Source organism: Phasianus colchicus, chromosome 2, assembly GCF_987193195.1.
Source record: "Phasianus colchicus chromosome 2, bPhaCol1.hap1.1, whole genome shotgun sequence".
Classification (NCBI taxonomy): domain Eukaryota; kingdom Metazoa; phylum Chordata; class Aves; order Galliformes; family Phasianidae; genus Phasianus; species Phasianus colchicus.
The window spans coordinates 78,817,160-78,839,028 of record NC_143437.1 but is presented as its reverse complement, the minus strand read 5'-3'; the positions used below and the strand labels follow the sequence as shown (position 1 = coordinate 78,839,028).

Sequence of the window (21,869 nt, the reverse complement as noted above, 5' to 3'; positions counted from 1 at the left end):
CTTTCCGAGGCCATGTGAGTACAAACTATCCTTTGCACTCAAAAGGCAGTAATACTTCAGGTAGCAAGCCTCATCTGCAGGCACTACTTTCTCTTTCATGCAGGTAACAGGTCCTGCTGCAGGTATTTCCTCTTTGCGTCCTTCCATGAGAGATGCCAGAACTTCCTCTGTAAAACACGGGGCTGCATTCCTTTTCAAATTCCGTGTACAGCAGCTGTGGGAGACAACAGCCACTGAAATTCTTTACAGAGAGAGTGGTGAGGTGCTGGAACAGGCTGCCCAGAGAGGCTGTGGATGCCCTGTTCCTAGAGGTGTTCAAGGCCAGGTTGGATGGGGCCCTGGGCAGCCTGGTCTAGTATTAGGTGGGAAGGTTGGTGGCCCTGCCTGTGGCAGGGGGTTGGAGATTCATGATCCTTGAGGTCCCTTCCACCCCTGGCCATTCTGTGATTCTGTGATTCTGTGAAGCAGCAAGGAGCATCCTGTATCAGCCAGTGGTGAAAATGCAGGCATCTCCTGGGATATCTAACCAAGGCTATGTGTTATCCACCACTGCATGTAGACATAATGATCGTTACGGCTCATGGTTTGAACTTAGCAATTTGCAGGTCCAGCAATGGCATATTAACAGATGACTCCTTGTAGTGCTTTTATGCACTGTTCTCCATTTGCAAGTGTTGCAGTGTGCAAATATAGGTAAAATTCTTCCTACTAGAATACGCTATTTTCTGAAGTAAACAATTATCTGTATAATAAACCGGACTAGAATTACCTATCCCATTATCAGGCATACGGGTAAAAGCTTATATATACCTTCGGTTGTTCTATCTTTTATGTCTTATACTTTTTCAGACATTTCACTTTCCCAGTGCAACCCCAATGCTCTTATTTTTCCTCTTGTTTATTATATTTCTCACTGAGATGCACTGACACACCACCCACCTCACAACACCAGGGTCTCACCCACAGCGACCGCCGCCCGCCCGCTAAGGCGCACGACGCGCTGCGTCACAGCCCTGCCCCGCCCCCGTCATGGCCCCGCCCCTCTTCATGGCCCTGCGCCTCCATCACGGCCCCGCCCCGCCCCTCCCGTCGTGACCCCGCCCCTCCCGTCGTGACCCCGCCCCTCCCGCCATGGCCCCGCCCCTCAGGCCCCTCCGTCCCGCGTGCCTCCGCGTATAAACACTTCACCCCCTCCTCACTCCCCTCTCAACCCTCCCCACCCACCGCGGAGCGTCCTCTGATTGGTCTGCCCCCCGCCGTCGCTGGCCAATGAGGGCGCCCACCCGGGACCCCGCCTCTTTAGAGCGCGCGGCGGCAGCGGCGCCCCCCGATAGCGGCGGCGATGGCGGCGGCGGGGCTGGCGCGGGTGCTACGCCGGTCTGGGGGCAGAGCGCGATGTTGCGGAGCGCTCCGGAGCCGCCCGACCCCCCTGCCGGCCGCGCCCCGCCGGGCCGCTGCGCACTTCGCTTTCGAGCCGGACCCGGCACCCAGCGCCTACGGTGAGAGCGGGGCCGGGGTCCTCCCTGCGGGCAGGGCTCTGCTGTCGGTCCCGCCCCCGCCGCCTCTCTGCGGTGGAGGGGAAGGGCGGGCGGGGCCGCCGCAGTCCCGGGTGGCTCGGCCTTGGCCCGGCCGCGTGGCTGAGGTCCCTGTGTTTGCTCAGCGCAAGCAGGGGAGCTGAGGGGAGGCCCGATGGCGGCTGCAGCTCCTCACAGGGAGCGGAGGGCAGCGCTGAGCTCTGCTCTGTGTGACAGCGACAGGGCCCGAGGGAACGGCGTGGAGCTGTCAGGGGAGGGCAGCTGGGGTTAGGGACGGGTGCTGCGCCAGAGGGCGGTGGGCATGGAGCCGGCTGCACAGGGCTGTGGGCGCGGCCCTGAGCTGCTGGAGTTCGAGGAGCGTTTGGGTACCGCTTTCAGACATAGGGCTTGAATTTTGGATGGTGCTGCGTGGAGCGGGGTGTTGGACTCGATTCCCGTGGGGCTCTTCCAAATCAGGATGTTCTATGAGGTGTTCTGACTTTGTAGTTAAGTCTAGGACAGCTCTCAGCCGTTCCCATGTGCTTCGAGGAGGCACAGGCGTGCAGTGTCCCAGAGCAATGTCTGTGTGCTGCCCGGCTCTGCTGGAAGGCACAGCAAAGAAGCCCTTTTGGGCAGTCAGCCCTAATGCTAAGAGGAAAGCTAGGTCCCTGACTTAAACAAAGCAAGCAAAAAACCCTTGGAGTTCTGTGAGAAATAATGAAAGAAAATAAATCACAGTACTGATCTGGTCTTGATATTAATCCTAGCTTCACAGTTCACACCTGAAGGGCACAATTACTTTCTATTCTCCTGCTTCTGTAACAGCCTTTTGCTGCTAGAAGCGGGAGCAGCAGGTTGGAACTGTCAGTGCTAGCAATCTGACAATTGCTGGAGGAATAGGCATTTCCTTACAGTAAATACTGAAATGAATGTGTCCTGCTGAAAGGATAACCTTGTGTGCGTGACTGGGAAAGGAGAAACAGCTTCCCCAACTTCCACTTTGCAAATGTTGATTGTTTATAGCTTTAATACAATTTGAATGGTTCCATGATGGTTTCTTACAGCTTCCTCTGAAAGGGTTTCTGTAAACTATAACAAGAAAAGCTATTGAGCACGAAAAAGCATAGGAACACAGCTCCCTAGCTCTGCTACGACTCGAATCATGATTACCAAGGGATAATTGGCTGAGTGATTGTTGAGAGATACTGTAAACAGAAGCCAGTTCTTTTGGTTACTCTTATTCCTGTTTTCACGTATGACACTTATTTTATTTTCTGCCACTTCTTTCCTTGCAGTGCAGAAAGGGACCTGCATTAGATCTTAATACTTAAATCCCTTTTTAAGTCTAGCTGTTCCATATCTAACTTCCCCCCCTTTTTTTTTGTTTAATGCTTCTAACGCTTTCTAATTGCCCCCAGAGTGCAGGCAGGAGGCATATGACACTTCTGATGGCAGCAGATGTCTGTAAATAGTGAAGGAAAGAGGTTAAAATGTAATAATTGAGACATGATAAAGGAAACTTGCTGAGATCTGGTAGACCTCAGCAGAAAGAAGGTATCCCTGTCCTCAAGATAATAATGCTTGACTATGGGTTCTTTTTCCTTTGAAAAATTGAATTAACTTTTGTTCCTAGTATCTGAATAAGCTTTGCAAATCTGCGTTTGCAGCCACAACCATACTGAGTAGAGTTATAGTCCTTGGGATTGCCAAGTATGCTGTACTTGGTCCCATCTATCCCATAAATTTAAGTTTGCTCAATAAATGAGTCTTTGAGGCATTCCTAATGGGGATTGTTTTTATGACTATTGACTACTCTTTTAGTAATGTTTTGCAATCGTGTTTTCAAATGTATTGCATATTTTGAACTGAGTTAAATATCAAAATAATCCCATTCTCACAGGGCAAACTCAGAAGATGAATCTCTTCCAGTCCATAACAAGTGCCTTGGATAATGCTTTAGCCAAAGATCCGACTGCAGGTATGCTGTACTTGTAAGCATGTTTTGCTTTCCATCAATTGTATTTTGTATGTGTGCACAGTAGCGAATTCATTTCTCATTGCCTTCAAGCTTTGTAGTATGCTATTTCTACATTTTGATATTGAACTAGGCTTAAAAAATGCGCTGGGATTTAAAACATAAATGGAATATTAATGGATTATGTATTCTAAGCTGTAGTTGTCTTCTCTATCAGCTTGTTGCATTTTGATTGAAAGTTGGGACAGAAATATATGTTTATTAATACATTTCTGCTATTTTAGGGTGGCCTAAGTTCCAGAAAAAAGTAAAGGAGGATTTTTTTTTTGCCTCACTTTTAGTTCACTCAACTCTCCATACTCAAAAAGTGGTACTTTTGAAAGACTGCGTGTTCCTTGCTCTGTCATTCTCCTCTCTGTCCTTCTCTGTTCTCTCGTACTCCTTTTCAGATTTACTGATTTTGGGTCATCACTGTACATACACAATGTAAGATTTCTCCAGTCTTTTGCAGTCTGGATAACTGATAGCTTTGAAGAAACTAGTTCAACACAGTTCAGTTAAAAATGAATTATCTTAACTTTATTTTGCACAAAACGACTTAATTCATGGAGATAACAGGAAATGTGTTGCTTCTGTCATCAACAAAGGTGTGATGAAGGCCAGATATTCAAAATGTTATTTTTTTTTTAGTGGATGAACACAGCTGGAAAAGCTGTATGATCCTGTTGTGTAAGTTTGGTTTTTTCCACTTAATGCATTAGTAACTCTTTCTGGCACTGTTTAAAGCAGTGCTTAGTTTTAAGTCTGACTAATTGTCTAATCTGTCAGGATAAATTCCATGTTCTGGAAAACTCTGTGTTACAATCAGCTTTAATAAGCTTGACTTAGACAACAAGAGCAGGTTTTAGTGATATTTCTGCAGTATCAATAATATAAAAGCAAGTACAACGTAATTCTATGAGGAACCTAAACATGTATGTGGTCTTCAGCCTTTTACTTGCTCTAATGTTCTAGTCTTGTTCCTCAGCTTGCAGGGCTGTATCTGTGTAAAACCCTTTGTCAGACTATACTGGAATTCTGCAATCCAGATCTGTGTGTTGTCAGTATTGCTCTACTTAATGAATTAATTAGTAATTCTTGCAGTAGAAAGTGTATTCTTCATGTGTTTTCAGTTGTATGGGAATTGAGCAACTGTTGTTTAAATAGTGCTTGGGTAAATGAGAACTAGAATCTGGCCAGGAAAGCATTTCAGAGGATGAGGAGAATGAGTAAGTTCATGGAAGCTTGCTGACAGATTGTCAAATGGGGCTGTCTTCTTCATCTTAATACCAGATGATTCCAAAGTGTGTAGTCACATGGTAGTAGGAAAACACTACAAAGTTTTTAATACATTAAAAAAAAAAAAAAAAGCAAACTAATAAAAATGAATTGGAGCAATGATTTGAGGATCTATTTCTGTCATGAACACTATGATGGCATAACTTTTTTCCAATCTCTATTTTAACTGATTAAAAAAAAAAAACTGTTTTAACAAAAGTCAAACTTCAGCATTTGATAAGTCAAAAGAAAAGATCAGATGAAAATTTAGCCCTAAATCCGCTAAAGATAATTACTTTGGGGAGGAAAAGACTTTAATTGTCCAGGTGCTCTATGAGAACAGTAGTGTTGAATACTTATAGTTGTCCTGGCTATTAGATTGCCATCTTTTCTGTATAGGATTTCCTTTGAAGAGGCTCTTGAGGGATCTGGTGAGGACGTTTGGAGAAGGCTTTAAATTTCACATTAGATTATTATTTTGTAGAACACTTCAATTTGACACTTTTCAAAACACTAAATATACTGGAATCTGTGAATGAAAAATGAGTGAGTTGAAGCACAACGTACAACTTCAGTAACTTTTTCATAATTGTTTATTGGAATTGTTCTTATTTGTTTTGATGTCTTGATGTTATAGAATACTTCAGAAAAATAAATGGCCTAATGAAGCCATAACTGAATCAGTTAGATTAGTACTGTTTCAGGGCATAGATGTGTTACTTTACTGATTCTTTGTTAGCCATGCATCTTCTAGTAGTAGTTAGGCGTGTAAAGGAAGCACTTAGACATCTAGATAAATCTTGAACTAGAATGAAGTGTTAAGTGCTTAACAGAAAAATTGCTGAAGCGTTCATGGAAAAATCAGATGCACTGGGATTACATTAACCTTCCTTTACTTTTTTTTAGTAATATTTGGTGAAGATGTGGCCTTTGGTGGAGTCTTCAGGTGTACAGTTGGTTTGAGAGACAAGTATGGTAAGCCACTGTTTACATCTGGTGTTACCTTTCTATTAACATTTGTTTTTTCCTACCCCATATGGTTTGTGGGAGAAGACAAGAATATGTAGGAGAGAAATCTTATAACTGCAGTGCTTTTTGAATTCTATTTGTCTTTGAAAATAGAAGTTTTGAGTATGCTATCAGTGTAAGCTTTCGAAGTTACTGAATATGCTGACATTTCAGTTGCCTTCTGTTTCTTCGAATAACTTTATCAATATAACTTCACTTTTAACTATACTTGGACTAAATGTTCATCATTTGGGTCCCATTTTATTTGTCATCAAATTAAAGCCTCTTATCAACGACACATAGTGATGCTTTCTGTTCTTATCTGCCACAAACTGGAAAGGACTTAACTTGAAATAGGTTTTAGTACTTCGTTAAATATAATATTTTCTAACATGTCCTGGAAATATAGAAAGAAAACACAACATAGAAATTTTATAGCTATGCTTGTTCTTCATCTGGAGTGCAACTGGTTTACTTGTTTGGGAGATTTGTGTGCAGGCATTCAGAGAAATAATGACATTGCCGTCTAGATAGGGAAAAATAATATGCAAAAACATATGAAAAGTGTGACATACTTAATTATCCCAGACAGTTGAGGTGGGTTCAGGGGAAGAAAAATGTAGTTACTTACAGGATCTTTTAATTTAAAAGACCACCTTAATTTTTTTAAGTGAATTTAAAATAAGGAACTTCCTAGAAAAAAAAAATTGAATTGGAAGAAACCTTCAAAGGTTGTGTAATCCATCTGAATTTTAAAAACTTGCAGGAGTTTTCAATAATTTCTTGCATTATCTGTGGTTTAAGTTAATCTTTATGTTCATTTAAGAAGAAACTGAATTCTGCTCTTTCTGTGGTGTGATCTTCTATAGCTTCACATCAGTGGAGATAAAGGTGTAGACTTTGTTACAATGAATAGTCTGAAAGAAAATAAGTGCCATCTTCACAGTTTTTGTAGGGTGCAGGGATGCTGTAGAGATGGGTGCTGCTGAGGTAATGCAGGGAATGTCTATAAAGTAATTTGGTTGGTGTGACAACAGTCTCAATATACTGGCAACTTAGCTAGAATTTAATTTATTTTATGAGTGTGCAATGAAAATTTTTAGTGAATATTTTGAGGAAGGAACGGGAATATTTGAGTGGAACTCCTTTAAAGCTTGAGGGGGAAGATGGGTGAGAAATTGTAGCAGTACTTATGTTAATATATTCACTAAGGCCAGTGAAAGTTAGTATTGATTCTGACCTTTTTCTAGTGAAAAAGATGATAGATTTTTGAGGGAAAACTAAGCTCATATTTCTTGTGATTAAAATAAGTGGATACATAAAGTGCTGGTGAAACCAAATTGGCAAGGTGGGAAACTGACTCTTCAAGCCAGTTCTGACCACTGCAAGGGTTGTTTTGACTGGAAAGGATGTTAGCTGAAAGAGAGAAATTCAAAAAGCTTTTCTGATGCGTTCATGCCTTAAAAGAAATACAATCTCTTATTTTCTTATATTACAGGAAGATCTCAAGTTCCCTTTCTGTTTTGCAAATTCTAAGATTTAGGTATTGTTGAAAAGTGAACTGAAGATGTTGATAGTGATTGAGATGGAAGGTGGTAGTAGAGAAGACCTGACAGGAAAAATAAGAGTTTTTATAATTATGCTGTTGGTGAGGTACCTGTAAGTACATGGTGACAATATCTGATCTACACATATGGAGAGAAAGAGAAATATGAAGGAGTTGTCCATAAAATGATAATTTGGCTTTGTAAGGCAGGCAAGCTGACCAAGTAACTTTTGGTTTCTTCACTAACAATGACATAGAAAACATGCAGTAGCTTGAGTGAAAATAGAGAAGAACCTCATGACAAACTGAAGGTTTTACAGTGTTTAGGAGAACTAGGAAAACCTGAAAGCACAAAAATTGAAGGAATCCAAAATTTCAACTAGGATGTATCTGTCTTAGATCAGTATTGCCTGAGACATGAGATAAGTTCCAGTTGCAGCACTTGTCTTATGCAGGGGCTGTATATAGTCTATTTTCAATAAGGAGGAATTCCAGAAGAGCTGATGAGCAGGCAACCAGTCTCATTGATCTTGCTTGTACTATAAAGATTACATACTTTCTGGCCTTTCTTTCCACCCTTCACTCCTGCAATAATCATTAGCATAATAATAGGGAAGGCAAGTAGCACATTATGTTGATATAAAATTTGATGAAATTGATTCCTCCCCTTCCCCCCATTCTAGAACTGGAGTTTTCCAATTTAGTAGCTAATCAAAATCACTAGGTGGCAGTCTATGCCTGTAAGTAATTATTTTGCTACATATTATCTTCCTTTTAAAGCATATTGAAGAGATTGAGATCTAATTGTCTAATATTATAGCAGTGAGAACTCAGTGCATTAATATTCAGCAGTAACTCTATGCAGATTGGGGTTGCTATCTGTACTGTTACTGAAGTCTCCCTGGAGAGGTGGTGAGGAGAAAAAAAATACTTTTAGAATAAATTATAATCAAATCTGAAACTTCTCTTTTTTTCCAGAAAAGCTTCTTAAGCCCTGTGGTTTTTATTAAAACACTAATAGGCAGAAGCCCAGCTTTTAGACTTTATAAAAAAAAATAAGTCTTAGTTGTTGATTGGGTGAGTTTGTTTTGAAATTGTTTAATCGAGGAATTGTATATAAGCATGTCAATATGTAGAAGTTTCTTTTCTATGACAGCTGTACCTAGGATATCATGTTTCTTCCTGTGCCTCTTCTGTTAACGTCTGAGGTAGTGGCGTCAAAGCTGGATTCAGCCTTAGCAAATCATCATTCTTCCACGGATATTAGTAATTTCTGCATTAACTGAATGCTTAGAAGTCAGTTGCTGTATAATCCTCCTTCCTGAAAACATGTAGATTCCCGATTATTATTACTTTATTTTTATATGGAAAGTTCCTTTCAAATAAGGGAACAAGAAGTCTTGGGTTTTTTTTTTTCTTTTTGCCTTTCCCTTAGGTCTTACACACTGGATGGTATTACTCTTATCTTACTACTTCTCTCCTTCCTCATTACCTCCTGCCAGGTCACCATTTTGCAGAGGTTGCATATTCTAACCTGCAGAATATCTCTATTGAAAAAGGAACAAATACCTGCTGCTCCATACTCCTGCTATCTTGGACAGGTTTCTTGTTCCTTGTTTACATCTTTGCTCTGGAGACCAAATATTTTGTATCTGGTTCTTTTGCCTACTTTATCTTTGTAGCCTAGGTAGTCTGTGTAAACCTTTTTTTTTTTTTTTTTAAGGGATACATATTATTTAAGACTTTGGAGAAAATGATAACTGGCTAAAGTATTTGTATGCATTTGTCTTCAAGCCTATGGATGGATTTAAAAGGATGTTGGAGTGTAGATAACTGTGGCTGGTTTCTCTGCTTGGAGTGTGAAATAAAATTGTAGCATGGAATAATTAGCATTAACTCTTGCAGAATCATAGAATGGCCCGGGTTAGAATGAACCTCAAGGATCGTGAAACTCCAACTTCACCACAGGCAGGGCCACCAACCTCCTCATTTAATACTAGACCAGGCTGCTCAGGGCCCCATCCAACCTGGCCTTGAACACCTCCAGGAATGGGGCATCCACAAGCTCTCTGGGCAGCCTGTTCCAGCATCTCACCACTCTCTCTGTAAAGAACTTCCCCCTGACATCTTTTCCCCTACTCATTCGATGTTACAAAAATATAGAACAGATCAGAGGCAGGAATCAGGTGACAGTAGTTAAAGAAAGGAGGAGGTGGGAAACAGGCTTAGATAAAAGAGGAGAAGGTGGTCAGAAGTAAAGACTGAGAAACAGGAATGTCAGAAATAGAGACTAGGGACATAAAGCAGAGAGAGAGAGAGATACAGAGAATATATAGAGAGAAATAGAGAATAGGGACAGGCTGCTCATAAAAATGTTAAAACAGTCTAAGTGGGTCACTCCCAAAAAAAAGGTCCACCTAGGCACTGTGGCCAAAAATGAATATGTTGGGAAGCTTGTATAACCAGAGTAAGTGAAGTATGTATATATAATTTCTTGAATTTTCTCTCTGCCATCCTCCAAACACTTATGTCTTGAGGACTTCCTGGTCCAGAAGTGCCACTGTGTAGTAATGGGCCATTCTGGTCTGTGCTTGAAAGGAGGGTCTGATCTGTGCTTACTGCAGTGTCAGGCATCTATCAGTGTAGGATCAGTCCTTACTCAGAGGTCTTCAGAAGAAGTAGAGTTGACTTGTCAGCTCTTTCTCTAAAACAATGCCCTGGGGAGACAGAAATTCTTTGGTTTACATGCAGTGAATTTTGCACATCCTGGACTGAGTTTTTTTGTGGATAGTAGAAACTAAACACGCATACACTTTTTGAAATGAAAGAATTGAAATACAGTATTCAAAATTCCAACTTCTTGAAAAAAGAAAAAAACAAAACAGTTCATTATCACAAAAATTAATTTGCATCCCTAGTAGATGTGTATATATATAGATTTTCAAGACCATAGCTGTTCATAGGTCTTGTCACTTACATGCAGATGCCTTTCACAGAGATGCACTTATCTGTATGTATGTATCTGGATACCTTGTTTTGGTGAAGTTATGTTTTATGCAAGTATTAGAAGGTTAAAGTTCTCCCCAAAATATTTATGGGGAGATATGGTGATATGCTATGATTCCAGCCCTCTGGAAAGGAATCTGGGGGCTCTGGCTGATGGGAAGCTGCATCTGAGCCAGCAGTGTGTCCTGGCAGCAGAGGGGCCAACTGTACCCTGGGATGCACAGACCCAGTGTGCCACACCAGAGTGTGATGTGGATGAGGAAAAAGATTGTGAATAAAAATCAGAATCTGTTCAGTCCAGGATACAGGATATTTTTTTGCAAGCTGGAAAATCACTGAAGAAATAACGCTTGTATAGAACCCCATGGGTGCAGGGGGAGTTGAATTAAAGATTTCTCCCTGTGGAAAATTTCAATCACATCAAAAAGCAAGTGATTTAACTGCATATGAAACCACAGAGCAAGAAAATAACATCCTTATGTGAGGATGACCTAGCCACATCATTCGCAATCAGCTGGATGCTTTAAAAATGATTTTATTTATCACTTCCATATTTGTTTTGCTCTACTTTCTGCCTGCCTTACAGATTTGGATCTCTGAAGGACAGGGTATGTTTTGGGACAGATAACTGCCAAGGCTGTTCTTAGCCTTCAGATATGGAAATTCTGTGGCTTCCCTATGCACACTGTCCCAGCACAGGATTATGTTTTCAAAGCTCTTTCTTATTGATCGATCTTCTCTGGACTCTGTTTGCTGCAGCTGAAGATCATGGGCCATCCAAAGCTGAGTACATTACTCTACTTGGATCTTGCTGAGTAAAACATGATTGCTTACAGCTTTCTGCTGATATATCTCATCATAATGCTAGCTTGTCATGCAGCCCTGATGTTTATTTCCAATGCCTGATCCACTGTAATCCCTGAATGTTATTTTTCAGATTCTGTGTCTAAGGTGTAAGCTTGTGTGTGAGTTTTCAGGGAATGCTTCATTCTCAGTGAATGACTGGTTTGTATATAGTCCAGCAACATAATTCAGGAGGATTTGTTTATCTATCCAGGAGATGCCCGCATTTGTAAAATTGAGGTAGTCAACTTTGGAGAAAAGTGTTTACTTAAATGCAGTTTTTTTTGCGTGTTTATAAGCTGCAGAAAACCACTGAAGGCAGACTGTTTAAGTGAAATGCCTGTGGGGGAAAATGTACATGCTGAGATATAGGTGTCCCCAAGTTGTTATTGTATTTGCTGAAGTTCTTGGCTAAGGATTGGATATGCTTAAAAACAAACAACAACAACAAAAAAAAACATGCTGAGCATCCTGACAGCTTTTAGTGTTGTGAAATAGAAGAACAACTTTTTGAAGCTAGGCTTCAAAATAGATATAAAGAGGCTTTTTTTTTTTTTAATTCTAAATATTTTCCTCTAAAATTTATAAAATACTTTAAAATGTTTATGTTGTAGAAATATTTTTGTTATTTTTTTTTTCAGTCAAATTAGTTATTGTGAGACTTCAAAGCATTTTACTGCCAAGGGAGTAGAGATGCATCAATGGAAGTTCTGTGTCTGCACTTGTGGTGCCAAGCATTGCACTGCAAGGTCACCAAGTAGCTGAATATACTTTGGATAGGCTGTCTGGGTTTGTAGTGCCTTCCACAAGCCTACTACTAGTTCGGGATTACTTTAGTAGGTGTGACATGTTCCTTTTTTTTTTTTCTTCTGAGTTCTTTTTAATCGATAATCTTGGGTCCTTTGCATGCTGTATGAAACATAGCAATAAGCTGAGGAGAAAAATTCATCCTAAAGTAGCATGAGAAGTGAGTGATTAGGGGTTTATCTTATAAACGTTGCTTCAGAAGTAGTCTGCAAGCTTATTGGAGAAGCACCCTGCTACCCCTTTTATGGGTATGCTTGTCCTTTTGCACACAGTGCATGTGCTTGAATGAAGTAGTTCAGTATTTTTTGATTTGTCAGAATTAAGTTGGGGTTGGAAAATTTCATTGAGTTGAAAGTGGTGTGTGTATTTAGATGGGGTAAAATTTAAGAAGCCTGGAGTTTGGTTATCCTTGTATCTTTGTGAATAGACTTAAGCAGATAATTCTGCAGGGTGTTTTTTTTTTTTTTTTTTTTTTTGTTTTGTTTTTTTTTGTTTTTTTTTTGCCTGGTTCTTCCAGAGCAGTCTGGCAAGACTGTGATTTTGTTCTGATTTATAAAATGCCTTTGAATAGGAACATCTGGAGAACGTGTTCCTTGTTCATTACACAATTGTACATTTTGTTCATTTTCATCTTAATAGCCAATTCTTTTCTTAGGATTTAGAGCTAGAAAAACAGAGCTATTTGAGAATCTGATAATAGCATAGTATCTACTTCTGCAAACTGTATCAATGGGATATTGACATAAAAAAGTCAATGCCTTTGTTTTTACTTTGTTTTTAGTGTGTCTGTTTTGAAAGCAATGCATATTTTGTTTGGAACTTACTGGTTTTAATTGTTTCTTCTTATAGATTGTAAATCTGTTTGAGGAGAAATAAAGGACTTACGCTGTAATATGGAACTTAGAATCATAGGATCATAGAATCCTTGGAGTCTTTGATGTCAGTCCTCAAACCTTTTCTATTCCTTAAATGGAATTAAAACATTCTCAATTGCCTTGGCTAGCCCTATGATCAGCCTGCTCTGTTTCATTTGTATTCATTGTGTGGGACTAATTTAGCACGTCCACTATTTTTTCTACCTCTGAAGTTGGTGATGAGAATGTGATAATTATCACCACTTCAGTTTAAGATGATGTTGCAGACTTTATAACAGGGATACAACATTGAGTTTCCATGGGAATAATTTGTTAGAAGGGTCAAACTGCTCAAGTCATAGAATCACCAAGGTTGGAAAAGACCTCCAAGATCATCCAGTCTAACTGTCCACCTACCACCAATATTTTCCCACTAAACCTTGTCCCTTAGTACAGCATCTGAATGTTTCTTGAATGCCTCCAGGGATGGTGACTCCATGACCTCCCTTGGTAGTCCATTCCAGTACCTGACAACTCTTTCAGAGAAGAAATTTTTCCTAACATCCAAGTTGAATCTCTGCTTGTGCAACTTGAGGCTACTCCCTCTAGTCCTATTGCTAGATACATGGGAGAAGAGGCTGACTCCCACCTTCCAGATCCTCCTTTCAGGTAGTTGTAGAGGCAGTAAGGTCTACCCTGCGCCTCCTTTTCTCCATACTCAACAATTCTAGTTCCCTCAGCTGCTCCTTATAAGACTTGTTCTCCAGACCGCTCACCAACTTTGTTACCCTTCTGTGGATCTGCTCCAGGGCCTTGATGTCTTTTTTGTAGCGAAGGGCCAAAAACTGGAAACAGTGCTTGAGTTGTACAGGAGGACAATCTCCTTCTTCTGTGGAAACACTGTTTTTGATACCAGCCAGGATGCTATTGGCCTTCTTGGCTACCTGGGATACCTGCTGCCTCATATTTAGCAGAGTGTCAACCAACACTGCTAGGTCCGTTTCCTCCACAATCTTCCAACCACTCTGCCCCAAACCTGTACTGTTGCCTAGGGTTGTTGTGGCCAAAGTGCAGGATGAGGCACCTGGTCTTGTTGAACTTCATCCCGTTAGCCTAAGCCCAGAAATCCAGCCTGTCCAGGTCTCTATGTAGGGCCTTCCTATCCTCAGACAGATCAGTGCTTCCTCCCCACTTGCTCTCATCTGCAAACTTACTGAGGGTAGACTCAATGCCCTCATCCAGATTGTCAATAAGGATATTGAATAGAATGGGTCAAATATCGGAGCCATTTCTGCAACAGAAGCACTTTGAGGAGAAAGTTAATCTTAATTCAGTATTGTCTTCTGGTGACTAGAGTGACATAACATACTAGCAATTACTGACAGTCTCCTTTATGTTACTTTGTTGAAACACTGTGTCTTTATAATCTGGCAGGGATTTTTCACTATTCTATGGGAGCACTGCATATAGATCAATTTTTTCATTTTTCTTATACATGTACTTCGCATTATCTGAGATACGTGCTTTTAATTACTGCAGATTCTTGGTAATTCAGTATTTTATCTTTTTTTTTTTAGCGCATTAAATTCATGCTGTTGTGTTGAGTGAAGTGCTTCACAATATAGACTAGAGCCAGCTTGCTTTCAGACTGTCATAAAGTATTTCTACACCACTGATTCTAATGAGTGGGAGAGGCTGCCTCTGTTTCTTCCCCAGTTTGTCACTCGGATAGTCTACCCAGCCTCTCATAGCAGAGAGGCTATGATCTAATACTTAGCTGTGCTAACTGTTGTGCATTTTCCTGTTGGATGTCTTGTAGTGCTATGTAACATTGCACATAGTCAGAAAATGTGTGGAACTGATCGAAGTTGTTATGTTATCCCACGTGTAAGTGTTTGGTGAATGCTGATTTTAGAGCTTGTTTTTGCAAGTGAATATTCTATCACCTGATACAGCTTTCCAAGTTTCCATAGTCAGTTATGTTTTCTGCAGGTGTGCCTCTTGTGCAGCAAAAGTTTTTGGTGGGTGGGCAAGGGATGCGATGAATCATTGCTGTAGGAACACATGAATGCTGTGGTGTGGTTAGGCAGAGTGCTTTTTTCTTGAGTTTGAGGTATAATGTGGTGTATGAGCCAGATGATCAGGATGAATTCATCGCTGAGTGGGCTACCTGCATAGTCAGCAGCAGAAAGAAATTCTGCTGAGTAAATTCGCAGCTTCAATGTGAACTGCTGATAAAATATTTTTCTAATAACTTGGAGCTGAATAAATACTGTTTTACTGATGTCATGAAATGTCCCCATCAGCAGGGTAGCTGTAGAAAAGATGCTAGGACATCCAGTACATAGCCCTGCTTGGGGCTGTTAATGAATCACAGAATAATAAGGGCTGGAATGAAGAGACCTTGAAGGTCATTTGCTCCAAATCAATTTTCACATTAGGAGCCAGTTTAGGTTGCTTGTGGTCTTGTCCAGGAGAGTTTTGAATATGTCCAAGGAAGGAGCTTGTATAACTGCTCTGGGCAGCTTGTTTGAGCATTTGTCTACCATCAGAGTGAATTGTTTTCCTTAAATAATTATTTTTCCATTTTGCATCTGTTTCACATGTCACTGTGCTCCTGAAGAGAACTTCTATGCAATTGCTTGTCTGCTTTTCTAGTATGGAAGGATTAAATGACATACAAATTTACTGGCCATTTCAAGTTATTGCAAAAGCTTTGTATTAGCCTCTCCTGACCTCTTCTGTTTCCACTTGCCTGCTGAGAAAGGGAGAAAATTAGGTAACACATTTTATCATTTATGCTTTACTCTTTAGCTTTTGTGGGGATGCCAGTTTTTCATAGATAATAGGAAATCTAGCATGGAGGAGAGGGCAAGAAAACTAAGTTTAACTTATGTTCTTTTAGTAGGTGGAGCTGTAAATAACAAATTTCTTGGGTCTTCCATCACCCAGAGAGCCACAAGCCTGGCAGTTAAGTAAATGCTTAATGTTACTTTATGTTAGAAACAACTTCAAGGTTTTACCAGAAAGTAAGTATACTTTCTTTTCACACCTGCAACTCACTAACTGCATAGATTATAAGAATTTAAGAATTGTATTAGTTTATAAGAATAAGGTCATGGAGAGGGTTGCTCTTCATCCATGTTAATGTCTTTTTTTGTGCTCCAGTAGTTCTCCTGACTCTGATATTGTTGAGGTTCTTTGAGAATGATGACTAAATAGAAAATGAATAAACACTCTTTTCTCCCAAGGGACGATTAGGGGAGAGGTAGAAGTACAATTTGAGCGTATGGAGCACTTGGGAATAAGATGTACTGCATTGAGCAAGGGAGCATCATGCTGAGAATGCTTTGAGCTGTTGCTACTTCACATATTCAGGTCTGTTTATATGTATGAATGCCTCAGAAATAGTAATCGGGGAAGACTTAGCAGCTGAAAGGGTATTTTTTCTTCTTATAATTTCCAGTTTACCTGAACTACTCTTCTGAATGGAACAAAATAAATCTGGATAAACCTGTGAGGAATTCCTGTTCTTCACAGCTACCTGTCAGGATAGGTGTCCTTTCCTTTGGGCAACACTCTGGTGATCAGTGCTTCAGAAGTATAGATTTATTTATTTATTTATTTCCTAATTGAATCTTTTCAGAGAATCTTGTGAAAGAAGTGAAACCAAGCAGGAAGACTTATCAGTCATTTGGCTGTTGTAAAGCTTTCATATGGAAGATGTCAGGATCCTTTGTTGCAAAGTAGTGTTATAGCAGATTCTGCAGCAACAGAAGAGGGAGCAGAAAATATAGTTCAGTGCATGCAGGTCGCCTTTCTGACCTGGATTTCTGTCGCTTATAGTTTTCTTAAATGGATTTTTTTTTTTTTTTTTTTGACTTAGTTATGTCTAGATGCCATGTCATGACTTGCTGGATTAAGGGAAGAGCTGGAATACTGTCATGGGATTACCTGTTAGTTACAGAATCACAGAATCACAGAATTGCCAGGGTTGGAAGGGACCTCAAGGATCATGAATCTCCAACCCCCCTGCCACACGCAGGGCCACCAACCATCCCACCTAATGCTAGACCAGACTGCCCAGGGCCCCATCCAATCTGGCCTTGACACCTCCAGAGATGGGGCATCCACAACCTCTCTGGGCAGCCTGTTCCAGCACCTCACTGCTCTCTCTGTAAAGAATTTCCCCCTGACGTCCAACCTAAATCTCCCTTCCCTCAGCTTGAAACCATTTCCCCTTGTCCTGCTGTCACTCACCCTTTCAAAGAGTTGATTCCCCTCCTGTTTGTAGGCTTGGTCCTACAAAGAGCACCGGTCCCAAGACAGACCCCTGGGGGACACCGCTCATTACCGAGCTCCACCTGGACATAGAGCCATTGATGACCACCCTCTGTCTGCGGCCTTTCAACCAGTTTCTTATCCATCGAGTGGTCCACCCATCAAAACCACATCCCTCCAGTTTGGAGATAAGGATGTGGTGGGGGACCATGTCAAAGGCCTTGCTCAAGTACAGGTAAATGACATCGGTCACCTTTCCCTTGCCCACCGATGCCGTCACTCCATCAAACCATTTAACCAAAATTCAAATGGATTTAACGTTCATCCTGAATTGTGGGATATATATTTAGCTTTAGAATATATTTAGCTTGTTGGACTCTTCTGTTTGACTTATAATGGAGATTTTTAATTGAAGCTACTGAGATCACAGGGCAAATAAAACGTTACCTAGAGAAATTGCTAATAATTTTGTTATTAAAACAACCCAGTATTAATGTTTTTATTTTTTTTCTTTAAGATGTCTTTTTTAACAAGAGTGATGTAGAAATACCCAAAAGAAAAGTGTCCTTAAGGAACTAACCAGTACTACACAAACCACTCAAATATTTGAACATATGCTCTTACAGAGTAAAAGGCTCCAGAGTTGGAGCCCTGGGTCATGTGTTAGTATATAGGAGATTTCATATTGTTTGAATAACTCATTTTTGGAGATAAATTAAAACAGAAACATGTTTCACTCATTGTAGATATTGAAAGCTGAAATAGTTTTTTTCCTGACAGCTTGGAATAAATAAAGAAGAAGCAGGCCAAAACATTAATGCATAATAATCGACTACATATGCCTGTAAACATGTGTTCTGTTAGGTTGCTAGGAAGCTTTTCCTTTTGGAGCAGGAAATGGTTGTAAGACTGAGTTGAACCCGTTGCCCCTTAGGCAGAGTGTCAGTGTCAGTGACAGTTTGAGCACTGGTGAGGTTCTTTTTGTTCAGAAAAAGTCAGAGACCAATCTTGTTTTATTCAAATAAAAGCAGTTCACAGCTGGATGAAAGAACTGAATAATAATATAAATAATAATAAAATCAATTAGCTGCTACTTTTTTTTTCCTCAATTTTTAATCTTTTCAGATTTACTTTATTAGGTGATGTATTTATTCACTTTCTTAATGTGCATCTAACCCTCTTTCTGAATTCCTGAGGTGGAGGCATAAGGAGAATCGTCCACTTTCCATGTAGCTCTGTATGTCACTTGTTTAACTCGCTGCATGGAGAAGAACACCAGCTTGTTCAGATGGCTGAAAGTAGGGATGTTGAGAAAACTGAATGAAAGTGAAATGTCTCCCCAGGGGCTGATGCATGAGGGTTCACATAAGGCAGAGGTGTCACTTCCTTGTATCTGTATTGGAAATCTGAGTTTGGAAATGTTTCTTCTTGATACAGAAGCAAAGTATGGAAAGATAAAGTATCTCTGGATTATTAGTCTTGAGTTAAAGTTCAGCTGAGTGAATGGTTTCCAAAGGCTCATACGAATAACTCAAAGCAGATTTCCTTTCCACATTTTGACATACATAACATAACATACATGACCTTATAGTTTTCAGTGTTTAATATTTGGTATTCCTTTTATTAATGGTTTTCAGATTGTGTAAATACAAATAAGAGGCTAAAAACATACCCTAACATTTCTAATGTTAAGGAAATTTGCTTTATCTGATGACGTGCATATCTTTTGTTCAAAAGGCTAGCTTTTATGTAAAACAAGATCGTAATGAAATCGTATCCAAGACTTGTTTTCCCATCTAATGAATATAAAAGGCATACTTTAGGCTTTGGTTGAAAGAGGGGTCACTATAATTGTTATACATCTAAAACTAATACCTAAGTTATAATGTGAGAGTGAGAATTACCTGACTGTCTTTACTGTTTTAAGCTGTAGTACCTCAGGGTTTACTTCTGAAAGTTCTAATTAGGTGCTTCAAACTGATTATATTATAACTGTTGTGGTATATTTTATGTTTTCTTCCATTGATTCTCCTATCATTTATTTTATTGTACCCATTTTATAGCATCAAGCTGCCTCTAGTTTGATCCCAAAACTTTTTCAGGAGTTTCATTAGGGTGTCTTTTATATTCTGAATCACAGAGAGGAATGTTAGTGTCGCGATTCTAAAATGCTTTTAATTCATTCATCTACCTAAAAATGATATTAAACAATTATTTTCAAGGTTCTTATAAATGACTACTCAAAAACTAATTTTGTAAGATTGTTCAAGTCAGTTTAATTTAAAAGAGTAAGATCTTAAAAGAGTAAGATCAGGTAAGCTTAGTATTATTTGGCTGTTTCTGGGCAATTCTCAGCAATTCATTTGTTTTCTTATGTGACAGTAAGTATTGCTGGTTTGTTTTACCTTTCTATCTATGGTATATCCATGAGATGGCTTCCAGTGCTCTGCCTGACAGGGAAGAATTGTGACCAAATGTAGCAGCACATCTAAGAGAAACAAATTAAAATGGAAACCATGCCCTAACCTTCTCTTATGCTGCTACTGGTTTTCAGGCCTCTATGAAGTGTGGTGAATTTAAAAAAATACATATGCTTGTATACGATCAGAATACCATGTGAGCAAATGAGGTGAAATGCTTTGACCTGCATGTAAATGTCTGTGAAGCAGACACATGTAATATGATGTTAACACGTTATTAGTCGGAGACAAAATGATTAAAAAAAAATTAAGAAAAGCAAACATTACATTCATCATTGAAGAGAAGGACTTCCTCACAGGCCCAGGTGGTGGTGAAGCCTGGGGCAGATGCACACATTTTCATGTGTATGCTTTCATGGGTGCTTTATGCTCCTTTTTCCTGGCTAAAAATTCTTTCGGCTGAAGAAAGCTGGCTGTTCATTGGATTATACTGGCTTTAAGCCCTGAAAAATAAAAATACAGGTGCTAAATGGAGACTTGGATTGCTCAGGCTGCTACCGGTGGTACAGGCAGCTGCGGCGAAGGCCTGTTGCACATCAGGAGAGGGGAAGGCTGTGGTGCCCCTCAGCAGAGGGAGCCCCCGGGGGATGCACACAGCTGTCCTCTGGGGTCAGGGGCAGCAGCATGTGGTTGCTCTAATTTAAAAATCATTCTGTGGCCGTGTTATAGGATTTCTTTTGTCTTTCCATGGCATTTCTTCCTTTTTCTGTCTTACAGGTTAGTTCTGATCTACTGATTCATTCTGCTAAATTGCCCTTAGAGCCAAATTTCCTTTGTCTGCATGTGAAAAGGAAAGCAGTGATGTGACTTAAACCATCCCCATTAGTCTGTTTCTAAGGGGAGACATAATCCCCTTTTGAAGCTTTTCAAACCATTTTTTCTTCTTGATAAATTTCTTGGCAATAAAGCCAATGATTGATATCTGTCTGAAATTAGTATAATTTAATTGCAAGGACAATAAAAACAAATAACGTTTTTATAAAGATCTTTTCCATGTCTGGATTTCCTAGTCTTTTTATGGGAATCTTTTTGGTTTCGGGCTATTTTTAGGCAATGATGCTGGTAGTACATGTAAAGGAAGAATAGGAATATGCAAGCTTGGTGTTTTACTGAGGCACACTGGTAAGATAAATGCCCAGCAACAGTAAATGTCAGTGCTGTGAAGTTTCTGCCATTCTGACTTTCTGAATCATTTTTGGTCTGATGAACTTTTAAACATGGTACCTGTAAGGATTATTTTTTTTTTTCAGGAATGTGAAGTGAAGTACAATTGACCCACATCTGGAAATTACTTGGGTTAGATTGCTCATATATTTTGGAAATGAGAGCTTGTTGATCTTCCTACTTGTAAAATGTTCTGAGATCTGCAGGGTGATGTGATTCAGGAGTTGATCAGGATAATATTCAGTGAATATTTGGTGTATTGGAAACAAGGAACTTATTTCAAAAGCTATGCAATGATTTTGTTAATCTGGAATTCAATCTTAATTGCTGATTTAGCTATGGTAACATTCTTGTGTCTCCCAGGAATGGCAATTCTTCTAAATCCTAAGAAACAAAAGCTTGTAGTTTCTTGGAAATCAATTTCTAAACAAGAAGTGGCCCAGCGTGCTCATATCTTAAAAGTACTGTAGGTCACAGGAATTTGATACAAACACTCATTTTTAAGGAATGAGTAGAAGTGACGGAATTTCAGAAAACAATGCTTCCCTCCAGGAAAAAAAAAAATAAAAAAAATTAAGGTGCTTGAAAATATTTCTCCTGTCTTGCCTGTGGAACTGTAACATGTCCTACAATTGTGCTAGGCATTCAGACTTGTGATGACTTATGTAGCCATACTGACACTATTAACATTTTTGTATTGTTGGATGACATTCTTTTTTACTTTCCCTAAATGAGTTTGTCATAGAAATGTTCTTGAGGAGGTGTGAAAAGAGGAGAGCAAAGGGGGAGAGAGCCAAAACCTGATGCCTGATCTGTCATAAACCAAACCAAACCAACTCTTAAAGTGTGAAACTCAAAACACTACTGGCAAATATTGCACATATATCTTACAGAAGAAATTGTAATGGTGTTTCATTTCCCTCTCCTCATTTTTATTTTCATGAACTGAACAATTTTGTAATTACTTATCATATCAAAGTATATTTGGAATATGAAATTACAGTGACATGGAAACGTCAGTTAAAATGACCATTTTGCACTTGCTTGGGAATGTTACAAAACTCAGAATACTTG

The 21,869-nt window shown here is 39.7% G+C and overlaps 1 protein-coding gene across 4 annotated transcripts in view; it reads left to right on the top strand.

The window, feature by feature from the left end:
* Positions 1 to 1,302: 1,302 nt before the first annotated feature.
* BCKDHB (branched chain keto acid dehydrogenase E1 subunit beta) overlaps positions 1,303 to 21,869 on the top strand; it is a 112,040-nt gene continuing 91,473 nt past the window's right edge. For 3 of the 4 annotated variants that reach the window (XM_031610910.2, XM_090136097.1, XM_090136096.1), the window contains exons 1-3: positions 1,304 to 1,499; positions 3,415 to 3,492; positions 5,713 to 5,781. In XM_031610910.2, coding sequence (XP_031466770.2) covers positions 1,343 to 1,499; positions 3,415 to 3,492; positions 5,713 to 5,781 — 304 coding nt within the window. In that variant the 5' untranslated portion in view covers positions 1,304 to 1,342. Of the gene's footprint in view, positions 1,500 to 3,414; positions 3,493 to 5,712; positions 5,782 to 21,869 lie in introns of all 4 variants that reach the window. The other variant, XM_090136095.1, reaches the window with a different exon arrangement.